The 20,735-nt window shown below is 39.8% G+C and overlaps 1 protein-coding gene across 10 annotated transcripts in view; it reads left to right on the top strand.

Moving 5' to 3' along the window:
• The window catches only part of SATB1 (SATB homeobox 1), a 93,172-nt gene that overhangs the window by 62,338 nt on the left and 10,099 nt on the right, over positions 1-20,735 (top strand). For all 10 annotated transcript variants that reach the window (XM_066991880.1, XM_066991881.1, XM_013171966.3 and 7 more), the window contains one exon: positions 3,768-3,923. In XM_066991880.1, coding sequence (XP_066847981.1) covers positions 3,768-3,923 — 156 coding nt within the window. The remainder of the gene's footprint in view (positions 1-3,767; positions 3,924-20,735) is intronic.

Below are 20,735 nucleotides of genomic sequence, written 5' to 3'. Positions count from 1 at the left end.
TTATGAATTTTAATGTACGATGTAATATTAAAAGCTAAACCAGGATTAAAGAAGATTTTTGTTCCCAAGCTAAAACAGTACTTATGAGAATGTGTTATAAAAGATTTTTTTGTTTCAGTTTTGGTGAGGAAGAAATGAACATCCATATTTGTGGAAACCTCTTCAGATTGGTTATTTCTTCTACAATAGCCTCTACTTTGTTTAGGAAAAAAAAAATAAAATGAATCCAGAATTTCTTGCTACTGTGATTGGCCTTATTTGATGATAAGATATGTACCTAGGCAGGCCAGGAGGGGATAGATGTGTTATTTTTTGTCCAAGTGTTTTTAAACAACTAAATTGATTGGTGATAGGAAGATGGTCAAATGAGTTTCTGATTCTCAGGGTGTTACATTTATAAAATAACGCTCCCTTGTTCTGTAAGTATTTGCAAAACTTGGTTACTGTCAAAAAAAAAATTAGCTTATCTATGATTTCGTTTCTAAACAGAAAATGTGGCTATATGTGTGGGTGGGGTGAGAGGTTGTGTTTAAGTGTGGATGAGATGGGACATTATGTTTTGTTTTGTTTTTCTGTCCAAAATGAATACTGTTTTCACCTCCTCTCTCAAGTCCTGAGGTTGCACTGTTCAGGGCTTTTTTTTGTTGTTGTTCGTTGTTTCTTTTTTTTTCTTTTTCTTTTTTTTTTCTTGTTTTGAGGAGGAGGGTGTTTTTCAACCCAGCTTCAAACAGCCTCTAGCTTGAACTCAATTCTAAATTCAACACAGCAGGCTAGATGCTTGCTATGTATAAATTATGAAACACTTTTATGTATGGATATTCTCCAAGAGGTTAATTAGCATTATTGCATGGAATTCATCAGACCAGAGCAGACCAATGGTCCATCTAGTCCAGCCATAGTCTATACCTGATCTTTAAAGAGAAATTGTTAAGAAGCAGGGGAAGAATTTTTATACTTGGCCAGTGATGTAAATTGGAGAGGGAGAGGATATGGCTGTGAAGTACAACTCTTGATAATCCCCAAGCCCACTATTTTATAACTTTAAGACTTTCATTCTCCCGAAGATCTGTGGGCTAATAGGACATTTTGATGAAGGTATTAGTGTTTTCTGTTGTTCATTTCCTAATTCAAGATCAGCAGAAGGCAACAGGGCAGTATGAGTCTTTTTTTTTTTTTAACTTTAGAAACATTAGATGCCATTGAGTTTATTGTCTTCTATAAAGATAGATGTGATTTAACAACTAGAATGAGAGTTTTCAGTAATTTCTGAGTTAAACGCATATCCATACTAAATTGAACGTGGAAAAGTATGGACCAAGACCCACAATTTAAATTGTCTCCAATGTGGTGTGTGAATTCTGTTCTTTGATGACCTGGCTGTTCACTCCACAGCTCAGTTCAGTAGTCTATGAAGTACTGCTATGACGTGAAGCTGTCTTTTGAAGCTGAGTAGCAATCAAAAAGTCAGCATGCTTACAGAAAAGAGAGATTTTTATCAGTAACACAAGAGCAAAGCATCTCCTTCCCAAAAGATGCCATGGAATTGTATAACCTAGCAGAGTATCTTCGTCTCTTCTTCCCCAGAGAACCCTCCAAGATTAGTTACAAGTTAGAAGTATTTCTTTTGGAAGGAGTGAAATAACTTTGTCAAAATTTAAATCTCTGGTCCAAGACAATGTGTTGACAAAGCCATCACATTTTAGTTTTCTAAGTTAGCTTAGCCTGATTTTTACGTGTGCAGAGTGAGGGCTGTCTCCAGTAGTAAATTTAATGTCCCCATTGTTCATCAGTTATCTTATAGCGAGTCATTTCCATTTAAAGGTTATAAAACTTCCACTGATTTTGTATTTTTCAAATTATATCACTGCATGGTGTTCAGGAGATGCACCTGCTCTTGTGGCCCCACGCTAGTCTGCTCAGTGTGAGGCATGTGTTTTCCCACCCTGCAATGTGAATAAGAGGAGGTTCATGGTGCTGCTCCTCATGCTGCTCACTGCCTGGTGCCAGGAATGTTTCTGAGCAGCCCTTGGCCCAGGCTTGACCATCCTCTACTTCAGTATCACCCATTAAATGTCACACTGCAGAAAAGGAAACACCTCACTGTCCTGGTCACTGCTGCAAGGTACTGGTTGTTTTCAGATGGAAAAAAGTCATGTGATAAACTGTATGATGAGTTCTGGGATTTTTTTTTTTTCTATTTCCCTTTTGATTTAGAATTCCTGTTTTCAGACACTAGAAAGACTAATGCCTGCCAGTAGGAGGCAGGTGGAAGCATGTGCCTTGTCCTTGCTGAGGTTTTGCCATTTGCTGCAAATGATGAGGTGTTAGCACAGCGCTGGAAATGCCTGATAGACAAATAAGGCTCAGCAGAAGTGGCATGCACTCCCAGTTTCTGGGCTAGATTATTTTATCTTAAAAGTACCACAGAGGATAGTTAGGCTAAATTGAGCATGACATTTCTAGGAAAAAATGGACTGATGATTTGCCTAAGTATTTCCCTCACCCAAACCCTTTCCTTCTCATATTGGGAGACCTGTGTCATGAAAGCTCATATAAAAGTGAGATTAGAAGATGAATTGCCATGCTCTAATGATTTCCCTTTGAACTCCAAGGGACTTAAGAGCACAGGAAAATGCTGACATGCTCTGGATTAAACTGATAGTGAAACTGGTTTTAGACACATCCTTGAGAGTAGGCTGAATCACCCTCTGGAATTGCCTGTCTCTGTCCATTAACTTAGAGGTAGCCTGAATGACTAACTTAGACGAGACAGCTAACTTCTGAATGGCGAAATTAATTCAGCTCCCAACAACTTCAGTATGAACCAGTTTGAACTGAAATCTAAAGGTTTGATTTTGTGTCATCACCTTGAGGGTTCTTGGCAGAAATACAGTCTTTCCTCTGAAGGTCCTTAAATCTCAGGCAATCACTGCAAGAGGAGATCCTAAAGAAAGATGCTGTCCTTAACTGTTGACAATATTGTAGGGATATTCTGATGTGTTTCTCAGTGTACTTGCTAATTTTTTGTACCTTTCAACTGATACCGCACAAACTGCAGATGCAGCTAACATAAAAGAGGCAATATCGTAGTCATTCTGCCTTATTTTCGTGTTATTTTCTTTAAACTGGATTGCAAGAAGAATACATACTTGAAAATGTGTATTTGATGTATGTAAGTGAAATAAAACCAGCATTAATAGCTTTAAGAAAGGCCTATCTTGATTTCATGAGTGAGATTAAAATATGCGTTAATCTAAATTGTTGCTTTCTTAAAAACAGCTTAAGAATTAAACTGATCAGACAATATGTTAAAAAGTTAAATCTAAAGCAACGAATTTTCTACATCACAATTCTTTTGAGTGTACTGGACATAAGGCATTTTTCTGTTGTTCTTTATTTCATTGGAAATGCTTTTATGCTACAGTTAAATTTTTTTACTTAAATTGTGTGGGGCAAAGAAATCTTGTAAGGATTCACAAGTCTCTACAAGATTGACAGATTTCCACCTAATTTGTTTTATGATATGGAAATTCACAGTGGTCAGCTAAGAGTAACTCATATTTCAGATGCATTCACCTGTTACAATATGCTGAATTTTCTTGTTTCCCAGTTGCCTGAACTATGGATAACTTATAATGTTAAGTTACCGAAAAGCTGAAAGAATATAAGAGCAGTACTGAATAAAAGGAATAAAATGGAAAGTGGAGAGAATGAGAGGAAAATAATTTTTTCATAATGAAAAATGTCTCATAACATATATTTTCTAGGTCAAAACTGCTACTATCGCTACAGAGAGGAATGGAAAAACAGAAAATAATTCCATGAACATTAATGCTTCCATTTATGATGAGATACAGCAGGAAATGAAGAGAGCTAAGGTGTCTCAGGCACTGTTTGCAAAGGTGGCAGCAACCAAAAGCCAGGTAAAGTTCCTGGGGCGCAACGGCCTCTCTTTTTTCCCCATCTGGTTTTGACCTGCTTCTGTGTAAATTATAGTGGCTGGACGTGGGTTAGCATGACAGCACACTGCCACAATTTGGAGTTCATGGTTGAGTTCAATAAGGTAACGTCTGGGTACTGTTTATTCACTGTCCCATGCAGCTCAGCAAGTGCTGGTTTCATAAATACATAGTTGGCATGGATGAGGCAGAAACGGTGTGCAAGCTATCTGTAGTGGTGCTGAAGTAGGCTTCGGTGTTTTGTTAATTACATGGGCTGTAACAAGGAACACTGGGATTCTGATTTTTGTTAAAATGGTGAGTCAGAAACGGGGTTTGGTGAGGCTGTGCGTTGAAGGTGGGGCAGAATTGTCCAAGTCCAGAGGAAAAAAAAAAAAAAAGGAAAAAAGAAAGGAAGAAAAGGAAAACACGTGGTCATACAAGGTACATCTGAAAAAGCATGTCTTTGTGGCTGCTTGGTTACTTGCAGTCGGGCTTACAGTCATATTGCATATTCAGTTTTAAGCCTCTGTTATGTGGTTTTCTATGCTGTTTTCTTCAACTGAAGAATTTCTGTCAAGTTTAGTGGCAAGAGAGTGAAATCAGTGAGCACTTGTTGGTTGTGATTACCATAAGTGACATGTCTTCTGAGAAAGATCACTAGAGTATGCAAAAGCATTGATGTAAGTGAGAATGTACTCAAAAAGCAACTCAAGGAAAAACATGTAGAAAAATGGAAACGAATAGAAACACAGTTATACCAACACTTGAAGGAAATGGTAAAGGCACCACTCCTTGCAACATTAAATCTTCACGTCAGATTAAATGTTAAGTCCAGTTAGTCACTTTTCCTTTACTTTTCTAAAACTCACTCTTAGAAAAACACATCCTCTTCCAAAGAAAGCTGGCAGCTATCAGTTAGACTGGTGTTTCTTGGGCCTTCAGCATTTCGGTGTTGATTTTCTTTTTAAATTTATTTGACTTTTGACATCTATGGTGTTCGCATTTTGGAGTTTACTGCATTTTGTTGTACAGAAAGGATGTTGTCTCTTAAGTTATATGCTGTAAGGAGTATTTAAAGGGATATTTTGGAAATGTTATATCAAAATGATTAAACTCAAGCTGTGGACTGTAAAAATTATAGCTTTATAGGCCACATGCCTGCCTACCCTTCAATCACTGTCAAAGTGATAATTTCTACAATAATATGTTTCTTTTATTGTGGGATTCTAAACGCCAAGTGCTGTTTAAACATTAAACTGAATTGTTTATGTTAGTGCTGTACTCAGTGTGTCATACATCAGGCCACTATAATCTCCCATGGAATGTAAAAATTCTGTCATGAATCATGGCTTGTATATCAGAAATTACTGTAATTTTGATTGGAAATTACAGGGCTCTTGAAATGTTTCTAATTAGGATAGAATGTTACAGCAGCTCCCAACCTGTGTGCTCCTCAGATGTCTTTATTTACATGTCAAGACCAGGGGCTAGAGAGCTGTCCGTTTTCTACACCTTCCCCATCCCTTTGCAGTTCTCCACAAAACTAAGGTATGAATCTGATCTACTGGTCCACGTCATTTTGATCTGAGTTTATCTGTCATAGAGTATTTATTTAAGGATGTAATCTTAAAATTTCTAGGCAGGACAGCTCTTCCAATTGTGATTTTAAAAGAGACAGGTAATCCCTTTTCAAATCAGCACAGGAAAGACAAAGGCTTCCGAAGGATGAAGGGCATTCTTTTTAGAGTATTAGTATAAAATTTCGATTCTTGTGCAGGTTGTGCATAAGACTGTACAAAACAAACAAGAGAAAATGCTTAGTTCTTTTCCCTTTCATTGGGGAAATTATGCCTCTATTTTCAGAGGTTGTGTTTTCTCCTGGATTTAAGCAAGCTAATGTTATTTATTTTTTTTATTAAGGAAGTTCTCAAGACCATACTTAGCCAAAGTGCCATTTGTAGTAGAAACCTGTCTCACAGAAATAACTTCATAGGTGACTGGATGCATTTTGCCTCCTCTAACCAGTTCAGTACTAGTCAGCCAATCAATATATTTTTTTAAATATGTAACAAAGCCATGTATAGTAAAGGAGATATCTGTCATGTAAAAAAATCTTCATTGGAGCTTGTCAGTAGTACAGAGAAATATTTCTTGGGGCAAAGAAGTCTGTCTTGCATGAACCAGAGACTTGTTCAAACATATTCTTTAAGAGGCTCTTACATAGTTTTTTTTTTTTTTTTTTTCATTTGGAGATATTGGTTTCTCGCTCAGGACTGGAAAACCTGGGGTAATCAATTCCAGTTAAAATTAAAAGTCTGGAGAACACACAGTAGAAAATGATGTGCTGGTTAAAAATCTTTTTTTTTTTAAACCTCACCAAAATTGAATATTCTTCTCCTATTTAAAAACTTGATTAACTGCTGAGTGTAAAGTCTGCAGTTTTGGTATAAAACAGTGCGTGACCTAAAGCGGTGACCAAGTGGACAAAGATAGTTGTTTGCTGGAGGGCTTTTTTCTTTTTCATTTAAAAAAAAAAAAAAAGTAAGAAAATGGTTTGTGTCAACATTAGATTGGGCCTCTAACTAAGCAGCCAGCATCTGCAAGGTGGCTGGGCTTGCCCGAGTCAGGAGACTGCAGATAATGTTCTGCTGACTAGAGCACTTTGAACAGAAGAGCTGTTAAATGATGCGCTACAGAAGTTTCTATTTAGGTAGCGCCGAGGTAAAAATCGAGAGCATCCTCCCTTGTGCTGTGTTAGCGCCTTTGGCAGCAGTTACCTGCTTCACTGAGGACCACGCGTGGTCCTGATGCTCCACGGACCCGGCGGGCGCAGGGGCTGGGTGCAGCAGAGGTCGTAGCGCAGGGCAAGGGAAGGATGACGACAGCAGGAAGAGATTGCAGTGATACCAGTGAGATCTAGTGCTCTGCCCTAGGTGAGTGGTGATTTGCATACTTGCAGTTTCACGGCGCGCTTTGCTGGCGACTCACTCAAAAACTGCTGGTTGACTTCTCTGAAGAAACGGAGTTGAATGAGTTTGGGGTTGTAGCTAGGACATTCCTCCCAGTGTTGAATTATTTTCCCATGTAGGGATATACGCAATCTGTGTATTTCAGAAAATCCTATGTATTTAAGGATCAATATATTATCTGCAAAATAAAGTCAAATTCTGTTAAATTCAAAATATATACTTTATATATACTTAATATACATAATATATATGTAATAAAGTATATATACTTAATGTATTAAGTATTTTTAATGTATTTAATGTATTAAGTATATATTAATATATACTTAATACATTAAGTATATATACTTTATTATATATACTTAATATATACTTTAAAAGTTACGATGATCATACTAAAGAATTCAGGAAGATATCATAATTAAAAATGCTTGGACACATAATATATTTGGGGGGATTTAGAATTGTAATCAGCAAAACACCTAACGTCAGTATTTAAAGTCTTACATCTTTATTGCATTTGGCCTGCATAATAGGCCTACAATTTTTTTTGTTAGATTGTGTTGAAAAGAGAGCTTTAGAAAAACACATACAAATAAAAGACAGAAATATTTATGAAGTGCTTTGTCTCTGCTCCCAGGGTTGTTTTTTTTTGTGGAAGAAGGGCAGTACTAACAACATTATTTGCTAAAATTTAATCAGCACACCTGAATAAGTCAAAATGAAAAGAATCCACACACATAACATTTTGTGTGGTATGCATTACTTTTACAATTTAATCATATTGGGGTTTTATTAAATTTATTACCTAACAGTCTGATTCAAATAATTCTGAGAGCACATTCTTAATTTCGTTACTTCAAATTAAAAAAAAAAAAAAGTTGATTTGTGTAATGATCATTAAGGCATCATGGTTCAGTAACTGTGCATTGGTTACAATGTTTTCATGTGGGAGCTAGGGATCAGGGTTTTTTTTGATGGTGACAGATGCTGAAATCTAATTTTATTCCATAAAAACAAACAAGGAAACAAACAAACAAACAAAAACCTAAAAGCCCCGAGAGATAAGGGAAGTAGAGACTTGTAGTGCTCCTATATTTTTCTGTATTTTGAGAAGTTATGTCTATGTCTTATTCTGAAAAGCTATGGCCTGTACATGCTGGTATGAAATAGGGAAGAAAGCAAAACTTTGATGAAAATCAGTTTATGTTGCAAAACTGTCTTAAATTTAAGAAATTACAGTTTGCAAAACCTGAAGTGATACCAACTTCTGTATCTCTGAGAGTCCTGTGCACTATAATATAAAGCTGTTCGCCTGCTTTATTATAACTAAATAATTTTAGTTTGTAGTACAGTAACTAGGTAAAATAGATACCCCTCTGCAGCTCCAGTCTTGCAGATCACTGTGCATGTTGCAGATAGGTGTCAGATGCCCTTCCTTCTCCCTGAATAAAAATGCCTGTGTGTTGAAGCCTGTGGCTGCAGAAGCACTTGGCTCTTCCAGGATCACACTCTGATTTTAACGTTGGAGTAAAACAAATAAGAATTTAGCCAAACTTCCAGAAACATCACGTAATTAAAGAGGGTTTTGACCCGTTACTTCTGAGCTGTTGCACAGTGTTGCCTAATTTCCTGTCCCTCCGTCCCCGTCTTTCAATTCGGTTAGGCAGTTATCCTCTTTGAAATGAGTAGTTCTGCATGCAAACCATGGAGGTGCCATCAGTGGTTTAGACCGCGCTATAGACTCCACCCTAAGCCATCACACAAGTATTTCATGCAGTGGTATTTTATCAGAAGTGTTCGACTTAGCCTTAGTATGCACCTGGAGTTTCCTCCTCTGGAGCTCTGCATGGGAAGGTGCATGGGGTAGGATTGAAAGAGCATCTCCCACTTGCGAGTAGATTGGAAGGAGTTAAATGGGAAGGGAATGCTAAACATTGGCACTAAAATTGCTTTTGGCATGCAAATACCATGCTTTTCCTGACATAAATATTTTCAGAATAGGCCATTAGAGTTCAGGTATATAAAACCCTGCTTTTACTGGAAATTTTAATGTTGTAGTAAACCCAGAGATTTATAGTGAAAAATTGATGTCTGTTATCTCACTTTTATCTTTTAACCAGCAGTTTTATAAATGCTATATCTTTGATCTGGCTTTTTCCATCTAGAGACTGAGCTATATACTCTAATAGGAAAGTCGTTTTTAAACAGCTTCCCACATTGAACAAGCACGGTATTGTGGATCTGGCACGAAGATGTAACATGCCATTACTGCAGATATATAACGATCTATTCAACTATTTTCCAAGGGGGGTGGGGGGGGGGAACCTTTTTATCAGCAGGAGTAACCCTCTGGTAACAATGTGGCTTTAAGAGGGGTGGTGTCACAATTTATTTCCAAAGCTGTTTCCTCCCAGAGCTGCATCTCATGCTGTCCTGGGGCGGTCCAGCCTGGGGGCTCTGTCCTTCACCCCACTTCTCTGTGAAGTTGTCTCCTGCTTTGTCTCCCTCCGAGCAGCTGAGTCACTTCCTGTTTTTAAATCTTGGCTTAAAACCTCTTTTTTTCCCCCCTCTCAGCTTACAATGGGCTCTCTGTGGAGTGGGGAGGGATGCTGCACAGGCAGCCACAAGGTAGAAATAAAAATGTGCTCGGAGGTCTTCCGCCATCCCTCGCTTCCACCTGGAGATAAACCCCTCACCCTCGCGGGAAGGCGAGATAGCAAGCGTTAGCAGCAGAAGCACACCATGCAACAGCCTCTCCCTTTATTTTTTTTCCACGTCCCCCCCTTCACTCCCCGCGGGGATTGCTCTGGCAGTTGAAGACGTGCCATGAGCAGCAGGAGCTGGGATGGGATCGGGTGTCAGCAGGGACGGGAGAGGAAGAGTGTGAACCGAGAAGGCAAGATGGGCTCCTGTGCTTGATCAAGAATGGCCCCATAAAGCAGCGTGTCATTCAGTGAAACTGTGAAACTTGGCAGATAAAGCTGATTTGCTTCTTTCACAAAATATCGTATGGCAGAGGCAGTGTGTTCTGCCTCGCCCGGGTCGGATGCAAGGAGATTTTCGGGTTTCTATTTGCAGGAACAGAAGGAGTGCTTAGAGCACTCCAGGTCCTTCCTCTGCCCATGTCTTAATTTTGTTTACATTGTGTTTTCTCAGAAATAAAGGTTAAAACCTTAGGAAATTTCCTTAGGATTTTTTTTTTAATTCTTTCTCAGGCAATAGAAAAATGAGGTCCAGTTAGCCGGTTTATCGCTTACCCCAGGGAGAACCTGAGAAGGGCTGGCGGCAGTCCTGGCCATCCCTATTTTATGGGTATGACCTTGGTTAAGCAGGTTGTCTTCAGCAAGTCTTGGGTTCCCACTCGTAAAAAGTAGACAGCAACTTCTTGAATCAACAGCGATACGCTGAAGAGTGTAAGCCTTAAAATCTCTGAGGCGGTTCATATCAGTGTGCAATTGCCCACGGAAATCTGTGTGGAGGGGGAAAAAAAGCATTAAAACCCTGATATAGTTGAAGCCAAAGAAAAAGGTTCAGCGTGGAAAATACTTCACTCGTAAGAGGACAATACTGACCACTTAAAGCCGCTCCTGGGGGCCGGGCAGCCCTTTCAGCACATACGGCAAAGGTTGGGTTTGTTGACATACGGATTGAAGAGCAAGAGCATGCTTCCCAAGCATGCTCTATATGTGGGGTCAAACAGCTCTTGCAAGAGGTTCCCGGCGAGGCAGGTTGAGGAGCTGGTAGCAGCTTCCAGAAGCGCCGCATTTTTGAGCCCTAAGGAGAGATTTCCCAGAGGAATGCAGTGCACACCTGCCTGGCATTACTCAAGAGTTAATGCTTAATTCCTTCACGGTCTCATCCTGCAGCGCATCCCTTCGAGGCGCTAGGGTTGGGGCTGCTGAGTGCTGGGCAGGATGCGGCCCCATCTCACAGGTGGCCGAGAGCATCACTCGCGGCTTTTGCTTGGGTGGTTTTGTCCGGTGGAAGGAGCACGGCGTGGGGGAGAAGCGAGGAGAGCTGCAAGTTTAAGTTGTCAAATGTACAAATGACAAAAGACAGCCAAGTAGGGAAAGCTTTTTACAAAATATAAAATTCTGTTAAGGAAGCAAGACGGCACAACATAAGGAATGTTTGGTACATGTTATTGCAACTGAAAAATCAGAGTATGGAATGAATTATAATGTAACATAATCCATAATTTTACAGTTTTCATTTTGAATTATTTATCTTATTTGATTTGATTAAAGATAAAACTGGCTAACAATATCTTGAACATCTCTTCATGTCTTAATGGCAAATGAAAGATGTCCTTATTATAGCTTCCCAATTTAAAAAATTTTATTTGTACCATTTCTGTATAATTCCCGTTTCTTTTTAAAGCACATTTCAGACATGCATTGTGTACACACGATTCCATAACCCATCAGGCTTCAGTGTTGCCTCAGTACCTCTGATTCAGTAAATCAGATCATAGGCAGCATGCTGTCATATAATAAGGTGTCTGATCCTTATTACCAGTTTGTTGATGCACAGACTCCTTCAAATTGACCATTGCAACACATGGTTTCCCCTGAAACTAGCTGTGATAATTAGCGTGGCTCTAATGAGACAGAATGTCACTGATCTTGTGCTGAACTGTCGAGTATCGACGCTACGGATGGGAACTGTCAAAGCTTGCCATCTGTGACAGAGCTTGGCATATTCCATTTGCAAGGTAGAGCATGCTCAATAGACTGTTTTTAAACAAATGGTCCATTTCTTGATTAGGGCTCTGTGTTCTGCTACCGTGGAAGACTTTATATTAGAGTGAAACTTTTTTCTTTTTCCTTTTTTTTTTTTTCTTTTTCTTTCCTTTTTTTCCCCTTTTTTTGCTGGGGTAAGCTCATTAGGAAATGAAAACGTTACTAATTCTCAATCCGGTGCCTTCAATCCTTTTAACTGTGGCCTATCAGCTTTTTGGGGAGAGGCGGGGGGAGCCGATCATGTATTTGTTCTCCTTCCTTCCCTGGTTATCTTAAGGTGGTTATTCTAAGGCTAGCACTTTTTCCGGGCTTTTACCTGATTTTGAAGCAGTGAGGAATATGGACAGCGTAGTTTTAAGAGATAGAGGAGCAAAAATTAAACCAAAGTCCTGGATCCCGTGAAGTGGGAGCACGTGCGGCTGGGATGAAAGCATCGAGCCAGTCGAGAGAGCAGGGCGGCCAGGCTCCCGAGAGCAGCCCTGCAACGCGCTCTGCTAGAAGTCCAGCGCTGCTTATCATTCCAAAATATGCTTTGTTGCTTTTTATTTCCTCCTTCCCTGGCAGACCACACAGGGCTTGTTCTGAAGAACATTTTCACTAATCTGATCAGGCAGCCAAATACGCCGGGAAAACTGCTTTAATGATCCCACTAATTACCTCAAGTCAATATGAACTGTATTATTAGACTGAGGGAAAATATTCCATTAGGTCTCCCCCTTGGGAGTTTCTCCGCTTTGTGATGTCACTGGAGCCTTCGCCCTCTCGCTTGTAATTAATTTTATTTACACACGCAGGCACGCACAAGGTCACACCTGCACAACCGGAGCTGGCCGGGGAGCGAGTGGCACTCAGGCTTAATCAGATCTGTCATAATTACCATTCTGCATGTTTCTGACACACGCTGTGAAATATTTCAATTTAACTGCCGCTACCAGCACAACCAGATGTAGTGTGAGTGTGGCTGCATTGGAAATATTATTCCTCAGGATAAACTCTCTCCTCCTCCTTTTTCCTCCCACCCCCTCTCCCTTTTACAGCTAATGTGGCACAGAAGCTGATGTATCCTGTAAATCTTGAATGCAGCGCTAGATTGATAACAGCAGATTAGACAGTTTAACCACAAACAGCTTGTTCATTTTTCACAAATGAAAACCACATGTGGTGTAACTAAAATTTCAGGCTCCTTTTTTTTTTTTTTCTCCTCTTTGGTTGTTGTTTCCTTTTGTGTGTGTGTGTTGAGGTCTGCCTTTTGCTGCAAAGGAGCGAAATAAAAGGGTAAACATATAGGGGGGGAGAGACATTGCTTTCTTTGGAGATTATTTCTCTATGACCTTTATTAAAAACCTTCCTTGCTTTGGCAAAGAAATCCGATATCACACGGGGGGGGGTGCCTCTCACTCTGAGACTTTCTAATCTCTATTTTATGCCCACTTATTAAAGAAGTCATCCTACTGTGCTGTTTTTCAAAATAACATGCCAACAAACACCTCGCTTTAAGAAGAGCTGCTAACCAAAAATGGAGCCTTTGCTGCCACCTGAATTTAGCAGAAATAAAATTTTCTGCCAAAGTTTTTCTCCATGAATTTTGTCCCTGTGCTATCTCTTTCCTTTTCCTCCTCCTTTGGGGAGAAGATACTGGTTTTTAAAGAATTGTCAAAGTATTGAGAATTTTGGCAAATGAAGAATTGATTTTTTTTTAATGAAAACATTCCAGTATTACTTATGAAAATAGGTTATGATTGGGTTTTTAGAGTCAAAATGTTGTCTATAAATTGATATTTTTTTTGAGAAATTCATTTTTTTTCAGTTCAATTGTTCAGCTTGCCCCAGTTAAACAGCCTTCAGTACTTAGTAAGGCTTTTTAAAACCATGTACTCTTTAGCAGATCACTGTTGGCTAGTTTTCTTACACAAAGAAAAAAATAAGCAGTTTTGATTGAAAGTTTTAATTAAAAGTGTCTAAAACATTTCTTACAGCAAGAAAAAAAATGTGTGTGTTGTGCAACTGAGCAGATTCCCCAAATGATGCTGCAGGTATTGTCAGGTGAGATGAGTGGTGCCACACAGCTGAGAGGCATCCAGGGGAGGCTTAAAAGAAGTGGCTTCAGTAAGCGAGCGCTTTAGCCATTGCCACTGACTTGCGATGAGGTGGCAATATCGAAAGTGCATGAGATGTGCAAGGAAGAGCTGGCTGAAAAAAAGCACACAGGGTAGTGTTTGAATGCCACAGATGGCCCGATTTGCAGAGGAAAATCTCGCTACATGATAACCCCCCAGCTTGGTACAGGCAGAGAAAATGCCCCAAGCTGTGCCCGCACAGCCCGGCCCCAGCGCTGAGCTGCAGCAGGGCAATGCAGGTGTGCTGCCAGCCGCCCGTGCTTCGTGGCACCACAACCTCTGGGACAGATCCCCAGGGTCCCTGCGGACCCTACGTGAGCAGGTAACCTCTGTAGGTGCAGCAGGAGCCATGGAGGTGCCGTGGATTCTGATGCTTCCAAAATAAGTCCAGGGTGAGTCAAAGAGGAGGGGAGGAAGCGAGAAAGCTGAGCGTGAACTGTCAGGATGTTCGCAAGGGTCCAGAAATCCATCTCTCATTTCTTGCAAAACTATTTGAAAATAGCAGTGCAGTCTGGAAGCACTGGATTGCCGAGAGAAAGAAAGTGCAGCACCCTCTCCCACCTCCTTTGAGTCTTTTGTTTTCAATTTCTCTTTCCTAGGTAGAGGTGTTTCGTTTCCTGCACTCCAGATGCGTGAATCAGCTCCTCCTCAGGCAGCACCTGCTGTCTGCCTGACAAGAGGTGCTGTTTCTGGCAGGATGGATTTTCTTAATCTCTCTTCCTGCTTTCTGTATCCTCACCTTCTGTTTTGCTTTCCTCTCATTACCTTCGCTAATTCCTCTAGCTACACCTCTCCTCTTAGCCTTTCCTTGACTTCTTCCCACCCCGTCTACACGCTCCCTATCGCCTTGTGCTCCATCTGCCCCTCTCTCCTGTCCCACTGCTGCTCCCTGCGTGTCGCAGCTGCGTGTAGGGCATTGTACCTACTGTGCATCCCCACCCCTTCTCCATTGTCAATGCAGGTCGCTGATGTGTGGGGGCTTCTGAGGGCTCAGTATATTGTTTCTTTAACATGAAGCTAAGGCATTAAAAAGAAAAGAAAAAAAACAAATGAAGAAGAAATGTCAGAGCAAGCTGTACAGGAATTAATGGCATACTGAAATGAAAAACAAAGCTGTAGTGCCAGAGCTGAGGAAGAGGCTGAGGAGCCCTTGGTTCCCGGCACCGGGGGAAGCAGGGCACCAAGTAAACAGTGCAGAAAACAAAAGAGAGCAAAATGCGTAACTAAACAGGAAGCGGCAGGGTAAATTTCATCCTGAGAAACCGAGGGCTACAAAATATGCTGCTGCAAAGAATAAAGGCATCTTCTGCAAACAAACATGCAGCGGCAGTCTGAGAAGCAATTTGCTAAAGGAGTGACCGATTAAAATTCAGGTGAAGGGTCACTGGGTTAAGGAGGGGGTAAGGAATAGTAGATTTGTGACATTAAACTGGATAATTCAAAGCATTCAACACCTGAAAGAATGTTATAGGCTTGTTAGGTGCAAGGTGAGAAAGGAGACAATGTTTTGTTGCAGATAATTTTTAATTTCACTGCTTCTGATGATTTCTTATTCTGTCCGTTTTTCATTTTCCTCAAACTTAACCTCTAAGTCAAACTCCAAGGTTTTGGTTACAGATTAGCCCAAACTGCTCTCATGTAATGAAAAGACTAGGGCAAGCACACAGCTTGCTAAGTTGGAAAAAAAAATCCAATTTGCAAATATTTATCTAATTCCCAATCTGCCAGATTATATCAGAATCCACATTATTCCGTGGTCATCTTACTTTTATTCCTGTGCAGCTGTCAAGTTCCCTTACAATACAGGATGGCATTTGAGAAACAAATGAAAAGAGTTTTCAGAACCTGTGTAAAGTAAAGGTGTTGGACTGAGGGGTCTGCAGCAGAATTCCCTCAAGTTTTGGGCCTCATGTGAACAAGCTTTGTACGAGTATCTGTTACCTCTGTGGGTGTGCTTAGATGACTAGTGTTAGGGCAAGTGAGGGTATTTTGCTGAGCCAGGTGCTTAGCATCTCTAGTGTATGTAACATACATACTGATACAGGAACTTTCCACTGTTTATATAAAAATGATTATTAGAAGGAAAAAAAAAAATCTATGGAGGGCTTACGGGAGCTGCTTTTTATTTTTCCTTTGGGGCAGCCACTTTGCTTCTCATTTCCTATTCTTACATAGTATGAGGAGGGAGTCTTGCTAAAGGATCAATCTTCCCCAGCCAGGGGAAGGGGCCAGGGCAGGCAGGAGGGTGCCTGCTCCCCTGGCGCCCGCTCGAGGGGCAGGAGCTGCTGCAGAGCCATGCTGCTCTTCCCAGCCCCTTCTGCTGCCTGCAAATGTTCCACTTGGCTGCCACTTTTCTTGGCTGGTGAAGAAACACCTAACACTAAGAGCTGCTCTCTTTCTAGGAGCTTTCCCTCGTGGCCACGGTTGTCCCCATCGTGAGGGCAAGCTATATGAAAATGCCCTTTTGTGGGTTCCCAGCCACGGCCAGCCAGGGGAGAAAAAAACCCTCTCCAGTTTCCCCTTTTGGTTCAGCTTTCCTATTCTTGTAAATCGATGCCCCAAGCAACCACGCTGCAGTTTGGGGGATTTTAGCTTTCTGATGGCTTCGCTGCTTTTATTTTTCCATGGGTGATATATGTGTTTCTGACAGCTTCTTTCTCATTCGCTTGGGAGGTTTCCGTCTTTCGCAAGTGTGAATTTTAGACTTTTTTTAAAATGGGTGGAGGAAATGGGCATTCTTAATTTTCTGATGTAATTAACAAAATGTGGAGGAAAGTTAGGGAAAAGTTTGGTTTTGGTTTCTTTAAGACCCCTTCACCTTTGGCACGATCAAAGGATTACGTGTTGTTCAGCACGGAACCGGGACCTTCGGGATCCGGTTGAATCACAGGAGAAATGTTAAAAGAAATCTTCCCAGCCTATTTAAAAGTCTAATTCAAATACACAGGAAAGCATTTAGTTAGGCCGTAAAAATGCCTGAGATGTCTGAGAGCGTGTTTGAGCTGTGTGGGTTTTGGACTGATGTCACTTGTTGGAGCATCTTGTCAGCTGAGCTGAATTCACAGTTAAGTCCGAATATCTACAAGTCTATGATTCCTCAGCGCGAGGTGGATCTTCCTGTGATCCAAGATGAATTCTGGAAAGAAAAAGGCATATGACAAGAAGCCACGGATTTAAATTACTCCCTCTGGGAAATTATAATCTTTTAAAAAAAATAAATCTAATGACATGATGTGCACATGTACAAGTAATTGCGGAAGTGACACTTTGGCCCTATGGCCTTTTTACTAGAGGTCTTTCCCTCAAAGCAAATGTTAAATCTCCATAAGCAACATAATAATAAACATTTGCAGTTCACTTGTAAATTGATAGTACTAAAAAAGATTTTTAAAACTGCCAAGCTCTTTCTGTTAAAGACCCTTCTCTAACTAAGCTGTAGCTATAGCTGTCATATGAAAATTGATTGCACGTTTAAGAATAAATAAATGTAGGCTATTAAGGGTCGTGGTTGGATTTAGGGTTGTATTTACTTTCAGGGGAAGCATTGGCATTGCAGTGAAATCAGTAGTTCTCCCTACTTAAATGAAAGATAAAGGGCCATATATTACCAGTCACCCTCTGTGAAACCCACTGACCCATTTTATGTGCCTATGCCATAAAAAGTAATGTACCAGACTAAGACTGACTTATTTAATAATTAGCAGATATTTTTTCTTGTTTAGATTTTTTTTAAAGTATGTTTTTTGTCCTGCGTATCTCGTGGTTACGATGCCAACTGAATCGTGTGTGTGAAAAAGGAAGGATATGGAGGAGAGGAAGGCAGAATAAAGCTTCACCCACTGTTTTTTGCATCTATTACTTTTTCCCTTCTTTTTACATATGAATGTAGTTGCATTTTATGTAAGATTTTCAAAGGAATGCATATTATGTTTTTGATTAGGGCTTGTGCCTATCATTGCTAGGCAATTGAAGGCAATACTGTAGAAAAGATACATTTAAACAAGGAAACGGAGAGGTGGAGGAGGCTGAGAGCAGAGAAACCAAGCCTGGGAGAAGCCCTTAATTTAGTTTATTAATTCCCTCTGTACTCGACTAAAAAGTAATGATATTTATGTTTTCAGCCAGTTTTAGAGTTAACGGGTTAGGAGCGTTCTGGTTTTTTCTTCCCAGGCGCTTGTGGTACGTCTCAAGTGTTCGCACCCGGGGACCGTGCATACCGATTTTGATACAGCTTCAGCCCTTAATCCGACAAGTTTTTCTGTAGCGCTGGCTCCTAGCCACGCACCAGGGCTCCGAGTAGAGAGAGGTCTGATACGACAGACTAGACTGCAGGAGCAGGGCAGCAGTTCCCTAGGTCGTTTTGTTTCTGTACTCATTTCATGCCTATCATTGAATTTTATAGGTTGCTTTAGCGAGTATCCTTTTCCTTTTTTTTTTTTTTTTGTGTGTGTGTGTGGTTTTTGTTTGTTTGTTTGTTTTGTTTGGCTGTTTACAAGAGTAGAAATACATATTTAATTTGTAAGTGCTGCAGCTATACAGGGAAAAAAGGCAGAGGGAAGAAGAGACATCAGGGATCCTTTTCCCCTAAAATATCACCAAAAAAAATGCAGTGAAATGCTGTCAGCACCACTGCTGGCAGCTTGGTCATTTTTTTTTCCCCAACCTAGGGAAGAGGTGTAGGTAACATGCAGACAGATGGTGCAGCTGAATAATAGGTTGGATAAGAAATTTAGCAGCATAATCTGTTTCTTCAAAGGAAGTTTTTCCTGCTAGTGAAGTTTACCTTTCTTCTGAAAAGCCCTATGAGGCTGTGGGGTTTTCAGTTTGTTTGTTTTACTAAATCTCATCTATTACAATGGCAGATACAGATTTACTTAAAATTCACATCTGGCTTCCCCTTTCAATGTTCTAGTAATGAAAGCCAGTAGAACAGATAAACCAGAAATATCTGGAGATAAAGGACAGCTTCAGGTTTCAAACTTTCTCTGATTTAGTGGAATGCTAAAAAGGCAGAGCCTGAAATTCAGGACTGATTAGTGTGAATAAAATAATAAAGCGAACATCTTTCTGGGAACATTTATTTTCACTTTACGCCACATCTCAAGAAGAGGCATTCATGTTCTAGCAGCTCTGCTCATCCTCTGGATCAGACTGAACACCAGCTTTTGCTTCTTGAATTACAGATACACAGTTTTGTGAGCAAAATAGGGAAATCCCAAGCTATTGAACATTGATGGCAGCTTTCAAAATTACTTGAAAGTATGTGCCTCACAGAAGTCAGTTCTTAAAAGTACTTGAAAATATAAGCTAAAATGAAAAGCTTTTCACTAACAAATGTGTTGTTCAGTATCAAAAACTACTGAGCCTGACAGATTATTAATTTTCCTTAAAATTTTATGAAGGTATCAAGTGGCCATTCTTTTAACAGACTTCGGCTCTTCTGGGAAACATGTAGGTCTATTCAGCTTTGATAGGAGATAACCACGACAATTTATGTATTTTAGGAAAAATACAAACCTGCGTCAGAATAAATTCTCCTGCAGTCAGGGAATTCCTGAAGAATATTTAAGGCTTAAAAGGAGCACTCTGATCATCTGGGCTTGTACCCATGTCTGAACCCACAGGTATTTCACCCAGAAAGAAGTCAAATTTCAGTAATCTCAGCCCAAAGACGAGTTTTGAATTAATTGCTCTCTTCTTCCACTGCACTGGGGGTTGCCTGGTGTAGTTTTCTGGATAATACAAATGTAATGCAAACTGCATTCCCACTGTAAACTAAAACAGAGTCCGTTGCTACTTATTTGTTGGATTTGTTTTGTGCTGAAGCAACATTAGTTTGTTTTGCTTTATGATGCCTTATACAGGAGCTTATGTATTCTGAACTCCCTGAATTTTCGATCCTGTTCAACACTGTGAGAAATCTCAGTTGAAGGGTTTAATGCGTTTTCCAATCAATGTGTAGGAAATTTGGCCTTATCAATTTAAATGCTGGTGATCCTTTCATTGCATTATGGAAGAATCTTCTCTAAGCAGAGATTATTCTTAAGAACTTCATAACATTTAAAGGTTAATATGTTAGGTAAAGAACAATATCTTAAGACAAACATTTTTATTACAGGACATGAAGGGATAGTTCTGATTAAATTACATGATTATTTGAATGGGAAGGAAGACAAAGTGCATCATTTCTTGCCCTCAACTTTAATGCCTTTAATCAAATAATGACCTTCTGGAAATAGTTAATTTTAAGCATTTGGAAAGATCAATACCACTTTGCCACCAAAAAATGGCCCAGATGATGAAATTTGATGTATTTAAAGTACCATTTCACCCTTTTAACCTAGTAAATAATTTAAAATGCTTTCAGTACTCCTATGCTGCCATAATGTATCTCATTGGAAGTATTATGACTTTTCCAAAAGCAACCTTTCTGTACAATGAGCAGCTTACAAGTTTAATACTGAAGCCTAAGACCATATGCACATATTGTAGTGGTGGTGTCGGCCTTTTTTCTTCTCTTTTATGTGTGGATTCGGTTTTGAAAAGAAATGGAAATATCTATGACGAACACAGCCATTTGGAACAAAAATGAGATTTGTAAAGCAAGTTGGACAGCTTTTGAAGGGAAAAAGTCAATATTTAAAGTTTAGTTCATGAGTTCTTTTCCTTTGTTTTGTCTATAAGCTTTTTTGTTAAAGGTGAAGGATTTGGGTTGCTCAGACAATTAAGAGCCCATTTTACCAAGTGTAATTTCATATCTGTGCTCTATAAACTGGAGTGCCTTCAGCATTGTAAATAAAAAAAATTGCCCTCTATTAGCATGTTTGTGGGCAGATTAAAAACAGTCTTCATTAGCATAAGTAACACTTACAGATTCTTTTAAAAGTAGAAAATTATTTGCTGAATGATAAATTGCTAGCTTTATAGTTAGTTGCTGAAAATGTGCTCATTCAAAATGCCTAC

Source organism: Anser cygnoides, chromosome 2 (assembly GCF_040182565.1).
Source record: "Anser cygnoides isolate HZ-2024a breed goose chromosome 2, Taihu_goose_T2T_genome, whole genome shotgun sequence".
NCBI classification, from domain to species: domain Eukaryota; kingdom Metazoa; phylum Chordata; class Aves; order Anseriformes; family Anatidae; genus Anser; species Anser cygnoides.
Note: the sequence above shows the minus strand (reverse complement) of the source record. Positions and strands in the feature narration are given on the sequence as shown.